This window comes from Rhinolophus sinicus, chromosome 15 (assembly GCF_057876585.1).
Source record: "Rhinolophus sinicus isolate RSI-liver-muscle chromosome 15, RSI-T2T, whole genome shotgun sequence".
Classification (NCBI taxonomy): domain Eukaryota; kingdom Metazoa; phylum Chordata; class Mammalia; order Chiroptera; family Rhinolophidae; genus Rhinolophus; species Rhinolophus sinicus.
Genome location: NC_142515.1, coordinates 75588566 through 75603827, shown reverse-complemented (window position 1 = coordinate 75603827; position 15262 = coordinate 75588566). Strand labels below are relative to the sequence as shown.

Genomic DNA, 15262 nt, shown 5'->3' with positions numbered 1-15262 from the left:
TACATCTGTAAAAGACATTTATTCTGAGAATCTAAAAATCTGGACAAAAAATATGGAACTTCTAGAAAATGCCTACACAGGATTTTGTCATTTCTTCCTAATACATTAACAACCTAATAACAAGGAGGGAAAAAACACTTTTCAAACAATATTGCTCCGGTTTGTCTGCAGTTATGATTTAAAATATCCCTGTTCTATTGAGGTATAAGCTGCAAACTTTGGTAAAGTTAGAAAACTTAACAAATCATTCCAATACAGAACAAAAAAATTAAAATAAAAAACAAACACAAACAAACCAAAAACAAAACCCAAAAACAACCAAACCCTAAGTTATATATTTCTTGGTACATATACAGTAACTACAAAAAAAAAAAAAAAAAAAGAAATTCATTTAGAGAAAGTGTTTACTTTAAAAACAAACTCCCTCCTGTAACTCTGAATTGACAAAATGAAAATTCAATTTGAAGGAACAAAACTCAACTCATCCCTAAAGACTCACCTGGTCTAAGGAAGAACTGGTTGGCCAGTCTGAGACTCTGGTTGGCATTTTCATTAATTCAGTGCTAAAAACAGCCCTGTGTTTAGAAAGAAAGAAAGGACCAAAGGCACTTGAACATGGCTTTGTACATCTGTTTCCGTGGCATTACAGATCAGAGAGCACTGGTGGCACACCCAGCCCCACGTAGAGTCCAGCGGAGGTAGCTTCTGTGTGGCCTCAACTCTGCTCAAGGGACACAGGCCACTGCGTGTGGGTCTTAAACACGGGAGCCAACTGGTGGCAGACGGCTTTGAGGCCAGAGTTTAAACTGGGCTCAATGGGATTTTTCCTCTTTTCCTTTCAACAATGTCCTGATGATGACGGTGGGGCCACGCCACACCCAGGGCCACCACCAGGCACCGTCCTGCTGGGTTTGGGGGGATAAAATTCTGTCAGAAAGGTACACTTGCTTTCAGCTTTGGGGGCCAAACCCACACACGTGGAAAAGATTGTTCTAGGCAGCCAATGCCTCCTTACAGGAACTTCTGAGAACTTGACGGTGGGAACATAAGCGGCCCTCAGGCCAAGTCATTTCTAATTCCATCTTCAGAAAAATTTTGTTTTTCGCTGATACCCTGCAGGCTTTGTAGTTTTTTTAAAAAAATCAAGGTAAAACACTGTCCAACTTTCTTTCTTTCTTTGAGCCATAATACAAAATTCCTGAAAATTTATAGATTAAAACAAAACAAAAAACAACAACAACAAAAAAAAACAACAGGAAGACAAGACTTTTTAGGGAGTAGAGGGAAGACTACCTGCTTAAATTAAGCCCACTAAAAAGGGGGGGGCCCAAAGACCCCTCTGATGCGTTTTTTAAAAACGCCCGGTGAGAAGTGCTTGAGGATCACCGGCCGCTGCCGTAGCCGGGGAAGAGCTGGTTGAGGACTGTCTGAAGCGGCTGGTTCACCTGCATGGCGTAGTTCCGGCCCAGGTCATAGCGGCAGGCGGGGCAGCTGAACACCTGGGCCCGGAAGGATCTGTCCAGGCAATCCTACAAGAGAACGGGCAGGTGAGACGTGCCATCCACATCAGTGGGGCCACCCACTGTCCCTGTCAACAGGGTCAGGAGCAATTACTGACTTCTCACAAGATCCAGAGGGCCCTCCTGACCCTCGGTCTCACTTTCTACCATTTGCCACCACCCATCACCAGCCTGGCCTCCCCAGGACTCCTCAAAGACTACAAGCTCATCAGGGCTCCTAGGCACGTGCAGGTCACACCACCTAACAGGTTTGTCCTCTGGCTCTCTCTGCCTTGGCTCAAGTCACCTCCTCAGAGGACCCTTCCCTGACTCTCCTGGAATATCCGAAGTAGCCCCACCACAGCCAATCCTATTGCCTCACCCAGTTTGCCTTAAAACAGCACCTTCCATCTTCTGGAATCGTCTTGTTTACTAATGTGTTTATCTCTAACAGGCCAGACGCTACCCTGCAATTTGGAGCTACATCTTGTTGACCCTCCCAGCACCAAACACAGGACCTCACCCATAGCAGATGCTCAATAAATATGCATCAATGGGAATAAAGGGGGAAAGGAATAAATTCTGGTACTGAGCCAGACTTCTGGGTTCAAGCTCAATTCTCAGCTAAGTAATGCCTCGGGAAGAAAGCCAAGTGGAAACAGAGCTACGAAGCAGACAGGCCCTGGAGAACCAACTTCCCAATCAGAAAAATGGGGAAGATACCACCCACCTGGGCGGAGACAAGGCACACAGGTCCATAAACACCTGCACAGGTGCACACACTTGAAGGATGGCATCAGGCAACTGAGTAAGGGAGTAAAGGTCAGGAAAGCCTGCTGACTCCACATTGAACAGCAGATGCACGCTGAGGCTTGTTTCCTGTTTTTTAAAACTCCTGAATTCTTTTTTCAATATAAAGCTTACAGCCTTGATTCCGGAGACAAAAGGTAGCTCTTTCTGCTCAACATAGCTAAGATTTGGGTCCACGTTCAAAATCAGGTTTTGTGTTGCTGCATGATTCATAGCAGCCAAAAGCTGGAAACAACCCAAGCATCCATCAACAAATGCACGATACACAAAATGTGGTCATCGGGACAATGGAATATTACTCAGCCTTGAAAAAGAATTTCTGATACACGCTACAACATGGATGAACCCTGAAGACGTTATGCTCAGTGAAATAAGACAGACACAGGACAAGTACTATATGGTTCCACTCATAGGCGGTCCCTAGAGGAGGCAGATTCATAGAGACAAGAAGTAGATGGTGGTGCCAGGGGCTGGGGGCAGAGAGGGGAGTTAGTGTTTATTGGGGACAGAGTTTATGTGTAGGAAGATGAAAGTTCTGGAGATGGTTGAACAACATTTTAAATGTACTTAATGCCACTGGGCTGTACACTTAAAAAGTTATGTTGTGTGTATTTTACTGCAATAAAATAACTTTAATAAAGTTAAAAAAATAATCAGGTACCAGGACATTGTGGGAAGGGGTGTCATAGCCATTTTCCCATAGCCCCTCACATGCTGAGCTGCTGAGCTTCTGGGAGATATGACCACAGTTGCACAGGCAGACACATAAATGTCAGTGCCCTCTTCCTTCAGTGTCAGAACTTTGACACATATGACTAACCCGAGATACTCGGTCCCTGAAATCCCAATGATCGGTCCATTTCTGCCTGACCTTTTGCAAGCTCCCCCTGCCTCTCATGCCTCCACCTGGCCAGGAAGGTGCTGCTATACCCCTTTTCACCAGGAGTAACTGAGGCTGGGGGGGTTAGGTAGCTTCCCAAGGCTACCTAACCCTGGCTTGTGACTCCAAAGCCAAGCCTGAGCCTCTCCTCCGGGTCACAGAGCTGGGGGAGCTCATCAGGCCATAGGACAAGGAGGCAGGGCCCAAGAGCAAAAAAGTGAGGCCACACTCCTTAGTGTTCTGAGCTCCTCCACGGGTGTACCAGCTAACACTAATGTGTGGCGTGGGACTGAGATAGCCCCAAGATAAGGAAGGGGGCCAGGGCCCGGGAGCAAAATCACCAGCAGCTCAGAGACCAAGGGTGACCCGGAGCGGGGAACGATTCCTTCTAACACTGTCTGCCTGCACTGCTCGTAAGTTCCTACTGACAGACTCTGGCCAGGAGAAACTGCAAAGAAACCATTCAAACAGACCAACACTTCTCAACTGGGCAATTCTGCCCCCAGGGGGCCCCTGGACTATCTCAGGGACATCTGTGGTTGTCATGACTGGGGGAGCTCCTGGGGCCGCGGATGCTGCTCAAACCCCCCCACACCAGTGCCCAGGACGGCCCCCCCCAGAGAATGTTGCAGCCCCAGTGTCTGCAGTACCAAGAGGGAGACCCTGGTCTAGGGTAATCTTCATTCATACTGTTTCCCTCCTGAGACAAACCACCAGGCAGAAACTACGGCCCACCGCCCAGCCCCACGTCCCCTATGGGCCCAAGCTACTCAGATATTCCTGCCTATACAGGCTTCTGTGCATGCCTTTCTGCCTGCCTGGAATGCTGCCCCGAGGCCCCCTTCAGACTAAAGCCCCTCCTCCAGGAAGTTTTCCTCCTGCTCCTGTAAGGGAAAAGCACCTCAGCCTCTACACCCCAGCCCACCACCTGCCCAATATAATTTATTGTGACCAGACCTCAGGCCAGGCCTACTACCTGTCCTGTCCCACCCTGGACGCCCTGGTACATGAGAGGCTGGGGGAGAGTGTTCCAGAGGGAGGAAAGAACCAGCCAACACACAGCCCAGGGCCGGTGTGACTGGAGGTCACAGCGCAAGGTGACCCTGGAATGTAGTGTCCAAGGTAGATTCGGCAGCCAGGCCAGGTGTTGGCGTTTGATTCTGCATCATAGGAGAGGCACGGGAAGGTGGGGGCAGGGAAGTGGGGTGATGGGAGCCCACGAAGGCCAGGAGGCTACTGTAATCGAAGATACCAGGAGAACAGACAGAGGTCCTGAGGAGGGTCAGGAGCCGAAAACACGCAGAAGCCAAGCCCATGAGCCCAGCCATGTGCTGGGTGCGTGGCAGCCAGCTGTGCCCACTGCTCTTACCTTGCACACATTATGTTGGCACACGGTCGTGATCGGGCGGAATACCAGCTCCTGGCAGCAAATACACTGGAACGTTTCCTCCACTTTACTCAGGAATTTCTGAAACCAGAGGACAGGGTGTGAGACCAGCAGAGCCTCACTCCAGAATGAATACCACCAGGTTGATGGGATCCTCAGAAAGTGGGGGCCTCGCCTGCTGAGGCCTTGTCCCAGGTCCCCTCATTGCATCCTCCTACCCCAACCCCAGGAGGTGGGAGTTGTGATCCCCATTTTAAGATGAGAGAGCAGAGGCTCAGATAGGTGTTGGCCTTGCCCAGGGCTCCTCGTCAGGCAGAGCCGGCCAGGGTCACGGCCTCGACTGTGCTAAGCAAGACGTGATGCCCAGGGTCGGAGTCAAGGCGAGCTTTATCAGGGGTTCTCTGAGGCGCAGATCTGAACTCACTCACGCAGTAAACACCTGAGTATCTGCTGTGTGCCAACGGGGCGTGGGACCCAGCGGTGGATTCAACAGAGCTCCCTGCCCTCATGGAGCTCAGAGCCCCGTGCGGGAGGCCAAAGATAAAACAGTGACAAACAGAAATGTCACAGCAGCGCTGTGGAGCCTGGAGGGGCCACCCCATATACAGGTCTTCAAGAGACTGCCCTGCAGAGGTGACCTGAAGGACGTGGCCAGCTGAATGATGGCCCCCAGACCACATCCAAATCCTAGGATCTGTGTATCTGGTACCTTCTACGGCAAAAGGGACTCTGCAGGTGGGATTAAGTCAAGGGCCCTGAAGTGGGGGGATGATGCCGGATTACCCGGGGTGAAGGGGCCCGGGGGCCTCATAAGAGGGACGCAGGAGGCTCAAGAGATGGAAGAGGCTGCTCTGCTGGCTGTGACGATGGAGGAGGGGCCAAGAGCCAGAGACGCGGCTCCTTTAGAAGTGGGAAAGGCAGCAAATGGACTCTCTCCTGGAGCCTCCAGAAGGAACCGGCCCTGCTGATGCCTTGATTTTAGCCCCAAAAGACTCCCTTCAGACGTCTGAACTCCAGAGCCGTTGAGAATAACTTTGTGTTGTTTTGAACCACTAGGTCTATGATCATTTGTTGTGGCAGCCACGGGGGATCCATGCAGAAGGGCAGTGGGCCAGGAGAGCTGTCGGGGAAGGTGCTCCAGGCAGAGGGACCTGCGATGGGATGACCAGGAAGAGGAGCCCAGGAGGGGAGGATACCAGCAGTAATGGGCAGATGGCCCAGGGTTTGGGTTTGATTGAGAGTGGGCCAAGGAGAGCCGGTTTCCACCAGGTGGGGACAGCAGCCAGAGGACCATGAACCACTCACCTGCAGTGACTCATGCTGCCACCCCACTCAGGGCAGGAAAATCAAAAAAACACAGCCTAGGCTGGCAAGTCCTCGGCAAGTGGAGCACAGAATGATCATGTAATGTAGCACTCCCACCTCTGGGGACACACAGTCCCCGACTTTCGATGGTTTGACTTATAATTTTTCCACTTTGTGATGGTATAAAAACAATACAAATTCAGTAGAAACCGTACTTCGAATTTTGAATTTGAATCTTTCCCCGGCTAGCAATTCGCAGTATGATACTCTCTTCCTGAGATGCTGGGCAGCGGCAGCAGCGAGACGACTAAGCCGTAAGCGTCTGAGCACGTTTACGGAAGGTGAGGCTACCTGTGATTAGGCCGGTGAGTGCATCAGATGCGTTCTTCCACTTATGATGGATTTAAGAGGTAACCCCATCGTAAATCAAGGAGCATCTATATGTACCCAAGAGAACTGAAAGCAGATGTTTGCACACCCATGTTGACAGCAGCATGATTCACAATGGCCACAAGTTGTAAACACAACCCAAGTGCCCATGGACAGATGATGGATACACAGAACAGTCCATCGAGACAATGGAAGATTATTCAACCTTAGAAAGGAAGGACATTCTGTCACCTGCCTCAACATGAATGAACCTGGATGTGATGCTCAGTGAAGTAAGTCAGACACAGAGGGACAAACACTGTGTGATCCCACTCACAGGAGGTCCCCAGAGGAGTCAGATACACAGAGACAGAAAGTAGATGGTGGGGCCAGGGGCTGGGGGAGGGGAGGGAATGTTTAATGGGGACAGAGTGTCAGTTTGGGGAGATGGAAAGTTCTGGAGATGATGGTGGTGATGGTTGTATGACAATGGAAATGTGCTTAACGCCACTGAGCTGTGCACTTAAAATGGTAAGTTTTACGTTATCTCTGTTTTGTCACACTAAAACTAATGGAGTTGGGAAAAGGGGGCGCTCACCGGCCCATCCTTGAGCGACTTGAGGATCTCGGTCCACAGCTTGGTGTTGCTCTGGTCCTCCCTGATGAGGCCCTTCTGCTGCGATGTCAGGCTATATGGCTCCACCTTGGTTTTCTTGGGTGTCCTTCCCGGGGACCCAGCGCCAGTCCTGCCACCTGGGACAGAGCAGAGTGGTGAGGGTGGGCGGGCCCTGAGCACACACGGACAGGCTGCCCTCGGAGATACCCACCTGCTGACTTGCTCTTCCGTTTGCCTTTCCTGGGGGAGAAGCCTTCCTGTTCCTCCTGCTCTTCCTCCTCGTCTTCCTCCTCCTCAGCCACCCTCTTTCTGTTCTCCTTCTCCTTCTCTTTCTTGGCCAGGGCCTCAAGGTAGCCTTCCGGATACTGTGGGAGGACGAAGAAAGGCCGTGAGGATCAGGCTGGAGCCATGGGCCTCCTGGGTGACTGACTCCCCTACGGGGTTTGGGGGCCAGGGACTGCCCCACCCTGACACCCAGTCCCACACCTCCTGCCACCTCCCTTCTCCCAGCATCTCACTGTCACTCCCTCCCCAGGTCCCACACAAGTCTTAAGAGCCTTAACTCCTTCTACCTAACAGCCAGCCTCACTTGCGACTCCTCTACTCACTCAACTCCGGAGCCTGGGCAGTAACTCTCATCACCACACTTACCCTGATAAAGGGCTGACTGCCCCTGGCAGGGTGGAAGTGACAAATTCATTAAGAGCATATAAAATGCTTAGCATCAGATCCAGCCACTATGATAATCTCATTATCTTTATTACTGTGTTTCCCCAAAAACAAGACCTAGACGGACAATCAGCTCCAATGCGTCTTTTGGAGCAAAAATTAATATAAGACCTGATATTATATTACATTATATTATATACTGCGTATTATACTATGTTACACTATATTATATTATACTATGTGTACTATACTATACTATATTAATTATATTATATTATATATAAGACCCGGTCTTATACTATATTAAAATAAGACCGGTCTTATATTAATTTTTGTTCCAAAAGTCGCATTAGAGCTGAATGTCCGGCTAGGTCTTATTTTTGGGGAAACACGGTATTTCCATTAGAGGTAGGCAAAGTTTCCCCCAAGAGGCCAGGTGGTAAATATTTCCAGCTTTGTGGGGACACCACGCTCTGCTGTGGCTCAACAGCAGACAGAAACCACATGGGAATGAAGGGGCATGGCTGTGCCTCAAGAAAATTTGGATTGCACACAACTGATCCCAGGGCCTTAGCTCTCCAACCAACCCCATGCTGATGACCCTTGGGCTCCTCCAAGGCCTAACAGGCATGAGCTGATTATAACCCCATCCCTGAGGCACCTACAGTCATGTCTGATTCTGAAATGGCTCATCAAGAAATCGCCAACCTTCTTTAAAAGCAACACTAATTTGCAATGAAGACTGAAGTCATAAATAAAAACCCTACTCCCACCAGATGCTGATGTTCCCGCCCCACGGCTGTTTTTCTCCCCACTTCCTCAGCTTCTGAAATTCCCCATAGTACAAACTTATGTTCAAAAGACAACTCCTTGTAACCTCCCCCAAGGGGTAGGTGCTATCAGACTCTCAACGGCAATTAAGATTCCTTAAATAGTCCCACCACAGTTATCAGCGATAAAGCACCTCACCATAATGACAGAAAACACCATAATTATAGTGCCAAAAGCCTCATCCCGGCACAGGGTGAATTCTCTGAAGATGGAAGAGTCCTTTTCTGCAAAGAGGTGAGCGGTAGCTGCGAGGGATCAATGTTCCGTATCTTTACACTTAGACCTCTCTGTATTTCACCGGTTTTGTTGGTTTGCTTCTGCTTTTTTGCGGGGAAGGCGGGGAGGAGGGTCCAAATTGATTTCGGACAAACCCATCTACTAGTACAACCAAGATAAGCCTGGTTCTCAACTCTAAAACTATGAACGCGAAGGCGCAACACAATCTGCCCATCCCCAAAGTCCACTGGCTCAAGAACAGAAATGGGGCAGCCAGCCAGGTGTGGCCAGCTCGGCGCCTGGACGTCATTTAGGATGAGAGAGACCCAGGAGAGCTTCTGGGCCGAGAAGGCAGGCCCTGGCTGGCTGAGCACACACCGCCCAGTCCTCCTTGGTGCTGGCTCCTGCCATGACCCCCAAGAACCGACCGGAAGACAAGGCTAGCCCAGGCCGTGCAGGCATTAGGTGCTAGATGGGCCAGGGGCGTCTAGAGCTGGGCCCCCAGTTCCCACGCACCTGCATGGTCAGCCCCAGCTTCTTGATCCGGTCCTTCCCTTCCTTTGTCCAGGGGCCAGGTTCATTGTCATCCCTCCGCAGGAGATAGCGCCATACCAGGAAGCCCGATTTCCCCTTCTCAGGCCAGTACCTCACGACCTGTGGAAAGCAAGCCCATGTCAGTGTCGTCAGCCCGGAGGTGACGCGGCGGGCAGGCGCAGGGAGGACCACTCACCTTGTAGATGCCATCGTAGCGGTTGCCCTCCGTGGGGGCATACTTGCTGTGCTTGCGGCCCTTGACGTTGCGCACCACCCGGACTGGCTTCCCGGACCGCCAGTCCTTGGCCTCCGCCCCTTTGCGGTCGTTGATGGGGGCACTGCAGTTGAGAGCCAGTGCCCTGCGAGGACAGCCGGGGCCACATGTTATAGGTTGGACTGCGTCCTCCAGAAAGAGAGGTTCGCATCCTAAGCCCTGGAGGCTATGAGTGTGACCTTCTTTGGAAAACGGGTGCTTGCAGTTGGAGTCGACTTCAGACATGGTCAGAATGGTTGGGGCGGGGGGAGTGGCCTAAATCCAATGTCCTTATAAGAAAAGGAAATTGAGACACAGACAAGGTGTCCATAGGAGAGGACACCATGTGAAGACAGAGACACAGGTTAGAGTGCTACAGCCATAAGCCAAGGGACACCAAGAGTTGCTGGCAGCCACCAGAAGCTGGAAGAGACAGGAAGGTCCCTCCCACAGCAATTTCAAAGAGAGTGTGGCCCCGTGACACCTTGATTTAACGGCTTTGGGCCTCCAGAAAGGTACAAGAATAAATTTTTTTTAAATCACTCAGTTTGCGGTATTTTGTTACTGAAACCACAGGCCATTAACACACCATGTGGGGAAGACACCATCAAGGAAAAGAGGCAGCAGCAAATAGGCACCAGCCAAAGGGCTGTCCCGCCCAAGGGCATAGGGGACTGGGGTGAGCTGACCAGAGGCCAGGCTCAGCACTCAGCCTTATCGGGGGTGAAAGAAACGAGCTGCAACGACGCGCTCTTTTCTAGGTACAAGCAGCACTTTTCAGAGAACACATTTCTTAAAGGAGTTTTGAGTCCCGCTTGTATTACTCAATGTTAGTTCACGTGTAGTTCCTCACATTCTTCTCTGAAAACACAGTTTTTAACAGCTACTGAAATTAAAATATTCTACTAGATAAATACATGTACAATAAATGAACCATTCACCCCTCCCCTCCTTTTTTCAGGTAGTCATATACTGATATTACGCTGTTTTAGGCAATGGTTAAGAAATTACTACTCATAAGATTTTCAGCTTCCCATGTCTCATAAACACACGTTCAAAGTAGAGTTATAAGGTCATTAAGAACATTTTCAAGAGCTTTCCGGAAAGATGGTACCAACTTGTATTTCTACCAAAGGTGAAACACAAGTCTATGGCTTCATTTCTCAACATTTCAGAATTTTTGGCTAATTTCACAGGGCAAATAAAAAGTATCTCAACATCATCACTTCAATTTGTATTTCTTTCATTACTAAAGTTGAACAACTTTTCATGGTCACTGGAGATTTCTACTTCTTTTGTGAATGATCGATATGTCTTTTGCTTTTTTACTTGTTCTTTTTCCTTACTGATCTGCAGCAGCTCTTTACATATAAGGACATAACAATCATGTGTCAATGTTTGTTGCAGACTTTTCCCCAGTCATCTACCTTTTTCACTTACGGGTTTTACTGATGCAATTTATAATATTTAGGTCATCAAATCTGTCTTCTCCTTTGGGCTTTATGGTACTGTGGTATGCTTAAAAAGTCCTTTCCCATCCTGCAACTGGGGGACAGCAAACTCCCACTGCTTGGTTTTGCACATAAAGTTTTACTGGAACACAGCCATTATCGTTCCTTAACATAGGCTCTGCAGATGCTTTTGTACTACGGTGGCAGAGTTAACTGGCTGCAACAGAGATCATGTGACCCACAAAGCCAAAAAGCTTTACAATCCGGCCTCTAAGGAGAAAAATTTACTTTAATGCATCTGAATGACTCACAAGACTTCAGCAGACAGAGAAAGAAAGAAAGACATTTAGCATCCTTACATTCCACCACATTCTTAATGGGGATCTAACTTCCTGGACATGACCCCCCAAAATAGAACCAACCCCTTTCCCTCTGTGTAGCTGCCAGAGGACGGGGCAGAAGCGAGTTGGTGAAAAAATAAGAAAATCAGGTTTCTGCTAACCTGTTGGTGTTGGTGAGTTTCTGATCACAGGACTGTTCTGCTGTCCGCTTGTTGCCAGAAAGGTCTCGACCACCGCTCCCTGTGTACGTGAACGAATTCCCATGGTCCTGAAACAGAAGGGCAAGCTGAACCCTCCACAAAGAGCAGAGACTCCACTGAAAATAAACCCACAACACCCACTAGGAGTTCAACTGTCAAAGAAACAGAAAATAATCAGTGTGGGCGAGGATATAGAGAAATCAAAACCTTGTGCACTGTTGGTGGGAATGGAAAATAGTGCAGCTGCTGTGGAAAACGATATGGAAGGTCTTCAAAACATGGAAAATAGAATTACAATACGATCCAGCAATTCCATTTCTGGGTCTATACACAAAAGAATTGAAAGCAGGGTCTTTCAGCGATGTTTGCATGCCCATGTTCACAGCAGCGTGATTCACAACAGCCAAGAGGTGGAAGGAACCCAAGTGTCCCTCCACAGATGATGGACAAACACAGTGTGGTCCAGCCAGACAATGGAATATTATTCAGCCTTAAAGAGGAAGGACACTCTGACACCTGCTACTACCTGGATGAACCCTGAGGACATGATGCTCAGTGAAATAAGTCAGACACAGAAGGACAAATACTGTGTGATTCCACTCACAGGAGGTCCCCAGGAATCAAATCCCTAGAGACAGTAAGTAATGGTGGTGCCCGGGTCTTGGGGATGGGCAGGGGAGTGTTTAATGGGGACAGAGTTTCAGTTTGGGAAGATGAGAAAGTTCTGGAGATGGATGGTGGGGATGGTTGCACAACAATGTGAATGTGCTTAATGCCACTGAGCTGTGTGCTTAGAAATGGTGCACTTAAAACTGTACGTTATGTGTTTTATCACAACTGAAAAATAAAACAACATCCCACTCACCACATCATCCTCGTACCCCCCTGCCAGGACCAAGGAGTACGCTCCATCATTGCTCCGGCCGTGGATGCCCGCCACATGAGGCCGATGGACCCCCGACTCGCTGACCTGCAAATCACCAAGAAACAATGGCACATTTAGACTGGCTGCTATAAAAAAGCCCAACCCCACCTCCTTGCTCCCGCCTCCAGAGACAGTCGCCTGACTCCCTCTGAATGCCTCACGCCTATTATAAGAACCTCTCAAACACGCCGCAGCACAGGAGCTGGCTTGAATTCCAGCCCCACCACCTGCTCAAGGGTCAGCCCTCGCCCGGGTGGAGAGGCTTCCAGAAGGCCAGTGCCTGTCGGCCGAGCCCCAGAACCTGGGATATTTGAGGTACCTGGACTCTGAACCTCCACATGGTGCCCACGGGGATCCCCGGGATGGGTCCGTAGTGGTTAGACGGAACGATGGTGCACTCTTTGGTGCGGCCCACACATGCCATGCCCTGTCCATTCCAGAAACAGAGGGAAGAGCAGCATGAGTGGGTGCAGGAGGACACGAAGGGCAGCCAGGGATGCGTGGGGCGAGGGGGCTACCTCACCTTGCCCCAGTCCCGCTGCGATGATGACGTGGCCGACGCCATCTTCGCCTTCTTCTTACTCTCTTTCAGCTTCTCCCCTGCCAGCACCACCTCGCTGGCATCATTGCGACACTCAGGGCAATACCTGTGACAACAGAGATGTCACCACCTCCAGCCCTCAGCCCACCCAGCTCCCACTAGTCCTACAGAAATGACTGGCTCCCTACTATCCTATGCTGTCCAAGATGTGGGGCCATTTACTTTTAAATTCATTAAAGACTCACAGGTCCTCAGTCATAGGTGCCACATATGAAGTGGTCAGGAGCCACGTGTGGCAAGTGGCAACCACCGTGGGCAGTGTGGAACAAGAACATTTCCGTCACCACAGAACATTCTCATGGACAGCACACTCTCATCCCTCTCCCACTGGGAATTTCACGGTGCCACACTAGGACTAAATCCAGATGGGGTGTGGGAAACACGGGGAAATTTGGTGGGTATGTCTCACGGCCGTGGACTGTTTCCCCATCTCCACAAGGCAGGGGTGAACAGTGACTTCTGAGTTGTAGCGACAACTCCGTTAGTCAACAGGTTAGGGTCTTAGACCAGAGCCTGGCGCATCATCTTTCTGTCAGGTTATCAGTACGCGTGTGTCATGCAGGGTGTCAGGCGGGGTCTCTGCTCCCGCTCCCCACATAAGAACGCAGGATATGATGAGGCCAAAAAGGAACACCCAGGGAGCCACAGATAGGGGAGTCATACCACTATATTCTCTCTGGCAGCTGGGTTGGAGACACAGGAAGCAGGAACCACACGATCCGCAACCCGCCGTCCCCTTCTCTGCCAACCAACCTCACTTGCTAACTGCAATCCACCTCTCTGCAATCCGCAATCCACACTCTGCCACTTGCTAGCTCAGCCACCATCTTCTTGCTAGCCCCCATTTTTCTGCTAGCGTAGCCACAGCAGTTATATTAGTGGCCAATGGCTCCCTGGTTACAGCTGACGGCCATCCAATCACAGTTCTCCATTTACTACCCAAGTGAGCACCTGTCCACGTGAGGGCAAGAGCGTGGAAACTGAACTCTTGCCTCTGTCACCACAGCATGCCAAGAGCATCGTGGACAAGAGCTCTTAGGCAATGCCCGGACGCCCGGTTCTTTGGTTCCTATCTGCAGTCTCCTTCCCTGCGGAGGACTAGGCCATGCCTGGAACACAGGACGTTCCCTCAACCAATATCTATCATTGCCCGTCATGGGGTTACGAGGTGACAGACAACATTAGCCTCATTTCCTGGCACCTGCCAGACCCCCAACCCAGATGGCTGAGCGCCACAGCCCCAAGCCCGTCTCTGGAGGGGACAAGGCATTCACTCACCACTCGTTCTCCGTGGGAATGCTGCTGAGGGGCGGGCAGAGACAGTATGTGTGGAAGGCCATGTCGCACTCGTCACAAAGGAGCTGCTTGTCAGGGTCCTGCTTGCCCCCACACAGGTGGCAGGCACACACACGGCAGATCTTGCTCTGGTCGTCCTTGCAATGCTTACAGGAGGGCCCGCTCTTCCCTGGACACGGGAGCCAGGGTCAGCACGGGCAGGGCCGGCCAAACAAAGGACAGGAGCCCCCGCCCCATGACCAACGTGGGAGACACAGAAGGGTAGGATCAGGACTCACTTCTCATCGGGTTTTCAACCATGGGGCTCCCCTCGCCTGGGCGCTCAATCTTGAAGACTTCATCCACAAAGATGATGCGACAGTCATTGAGAGAATTATCCCTGTGAGAAACAAGCCATTAGAACATTCCGGCTGGCCAGCCCTGCTGAGGCCCCTCAGAGGGGACTTGGCCACCTAGCACATTCTCAGAGCATAGGAACACTTCTGGTTCTAATTATATCAAATAAGAAGCTTCTCTGGGCCGTGTGCATTCACTTAACTACTTCCCTTGCCAATTCAAGTCCTGCTAAATCAGACACAAGGTGACAGAAAACAGCACATAAAAGTTTCAGTACGTGCTGCATTGAGAATAAGTTCTAACCTTAGGGCAGGCAAGGCCGATTAAACAGAGCCCATCATGAAAAAAACCATAAAGGTAAAGTCTGGTCCGTGTGCCTATGTCAAAATACAAAATCTCCTCTAAGTTAAAATGACCCCTGGGGATCAACCTGACCTCTGCATTGGCAACATGCAATGGAAACCGAACGCGAGCCACAAACACATCACGTGTGTGACTACATTCTCTAGTAACCACACTTAAAAAGAACACCCAGAATTCACTTGAATGTTTTATGTAACCCAGTGTTCACAAAATATTATTTCAATATGTAATTAATAGTAAAGAATTACTAATAAGCTTTTCTAGTCTTTTTCAGCACTAAGTCTTGAAAATCTGGTGTTGCCTTTTACACTCGTGGCACTTCTCAGTGTGTACTGGCCACATTTCAAGTGCTCGGTAGCACATGTGGCCCATAGCTATGG

General features: G+C 50.1%; 1 protein-coding gene across 6 annotated transcripts in view; it reads right to left on the bottom strand.

The window, feature by feature from the left end:
* Positions 1-15262, bottom strand: part of UHRF1 (ubiquitin like with PHD and ring finger domains 1) — a 59657-nt gene continuing 44395 nt past the window's right edge. For all 6 annotated transcript variants that reach the window (XM_088792299.1, XM_074337626.2, XM_019744194.3 and 3 more), the window contains 12 exons: positions 14462-14562; positions 14166-14352; positions 12810-12933; positions 12606-12713; positions 12227-12331; positions 11323-11429; positions 9313-9475; positions 9099-9236; positions 7078-7231; positions 6849-7003; positions 4559-4657; positions 1-1529 (listed from right to left, as the gene is read on the bottom strand). In XM_088792299.1, coding sequence (XP_088648425.1) covers positions 1383-1529; positions 4559-4657; positions 6849-7003; positions 7078-7231; positions 9099-9236; positions 9313-9475; positions 11323-11429; positions 12227-12331; positions 12606-12713; positions 12810-12933; positions 14166-14352; positions 14462-14562 — 1588 coding nt within the window. In that variant the 3' untranslated portion in view covers positions 1-1382. The remainder of the gene's footprint in view (positions 1530-4558; positions 4658-6848; positions 7004-7077; positions 7232-9098; positions 9237-9312; positions 9476-11322; positions 11430-12226; positions 12332-12605; positions 12714-12809; positions 12934-14165; positions 14353-14461; positions 14563-15262) is intronic.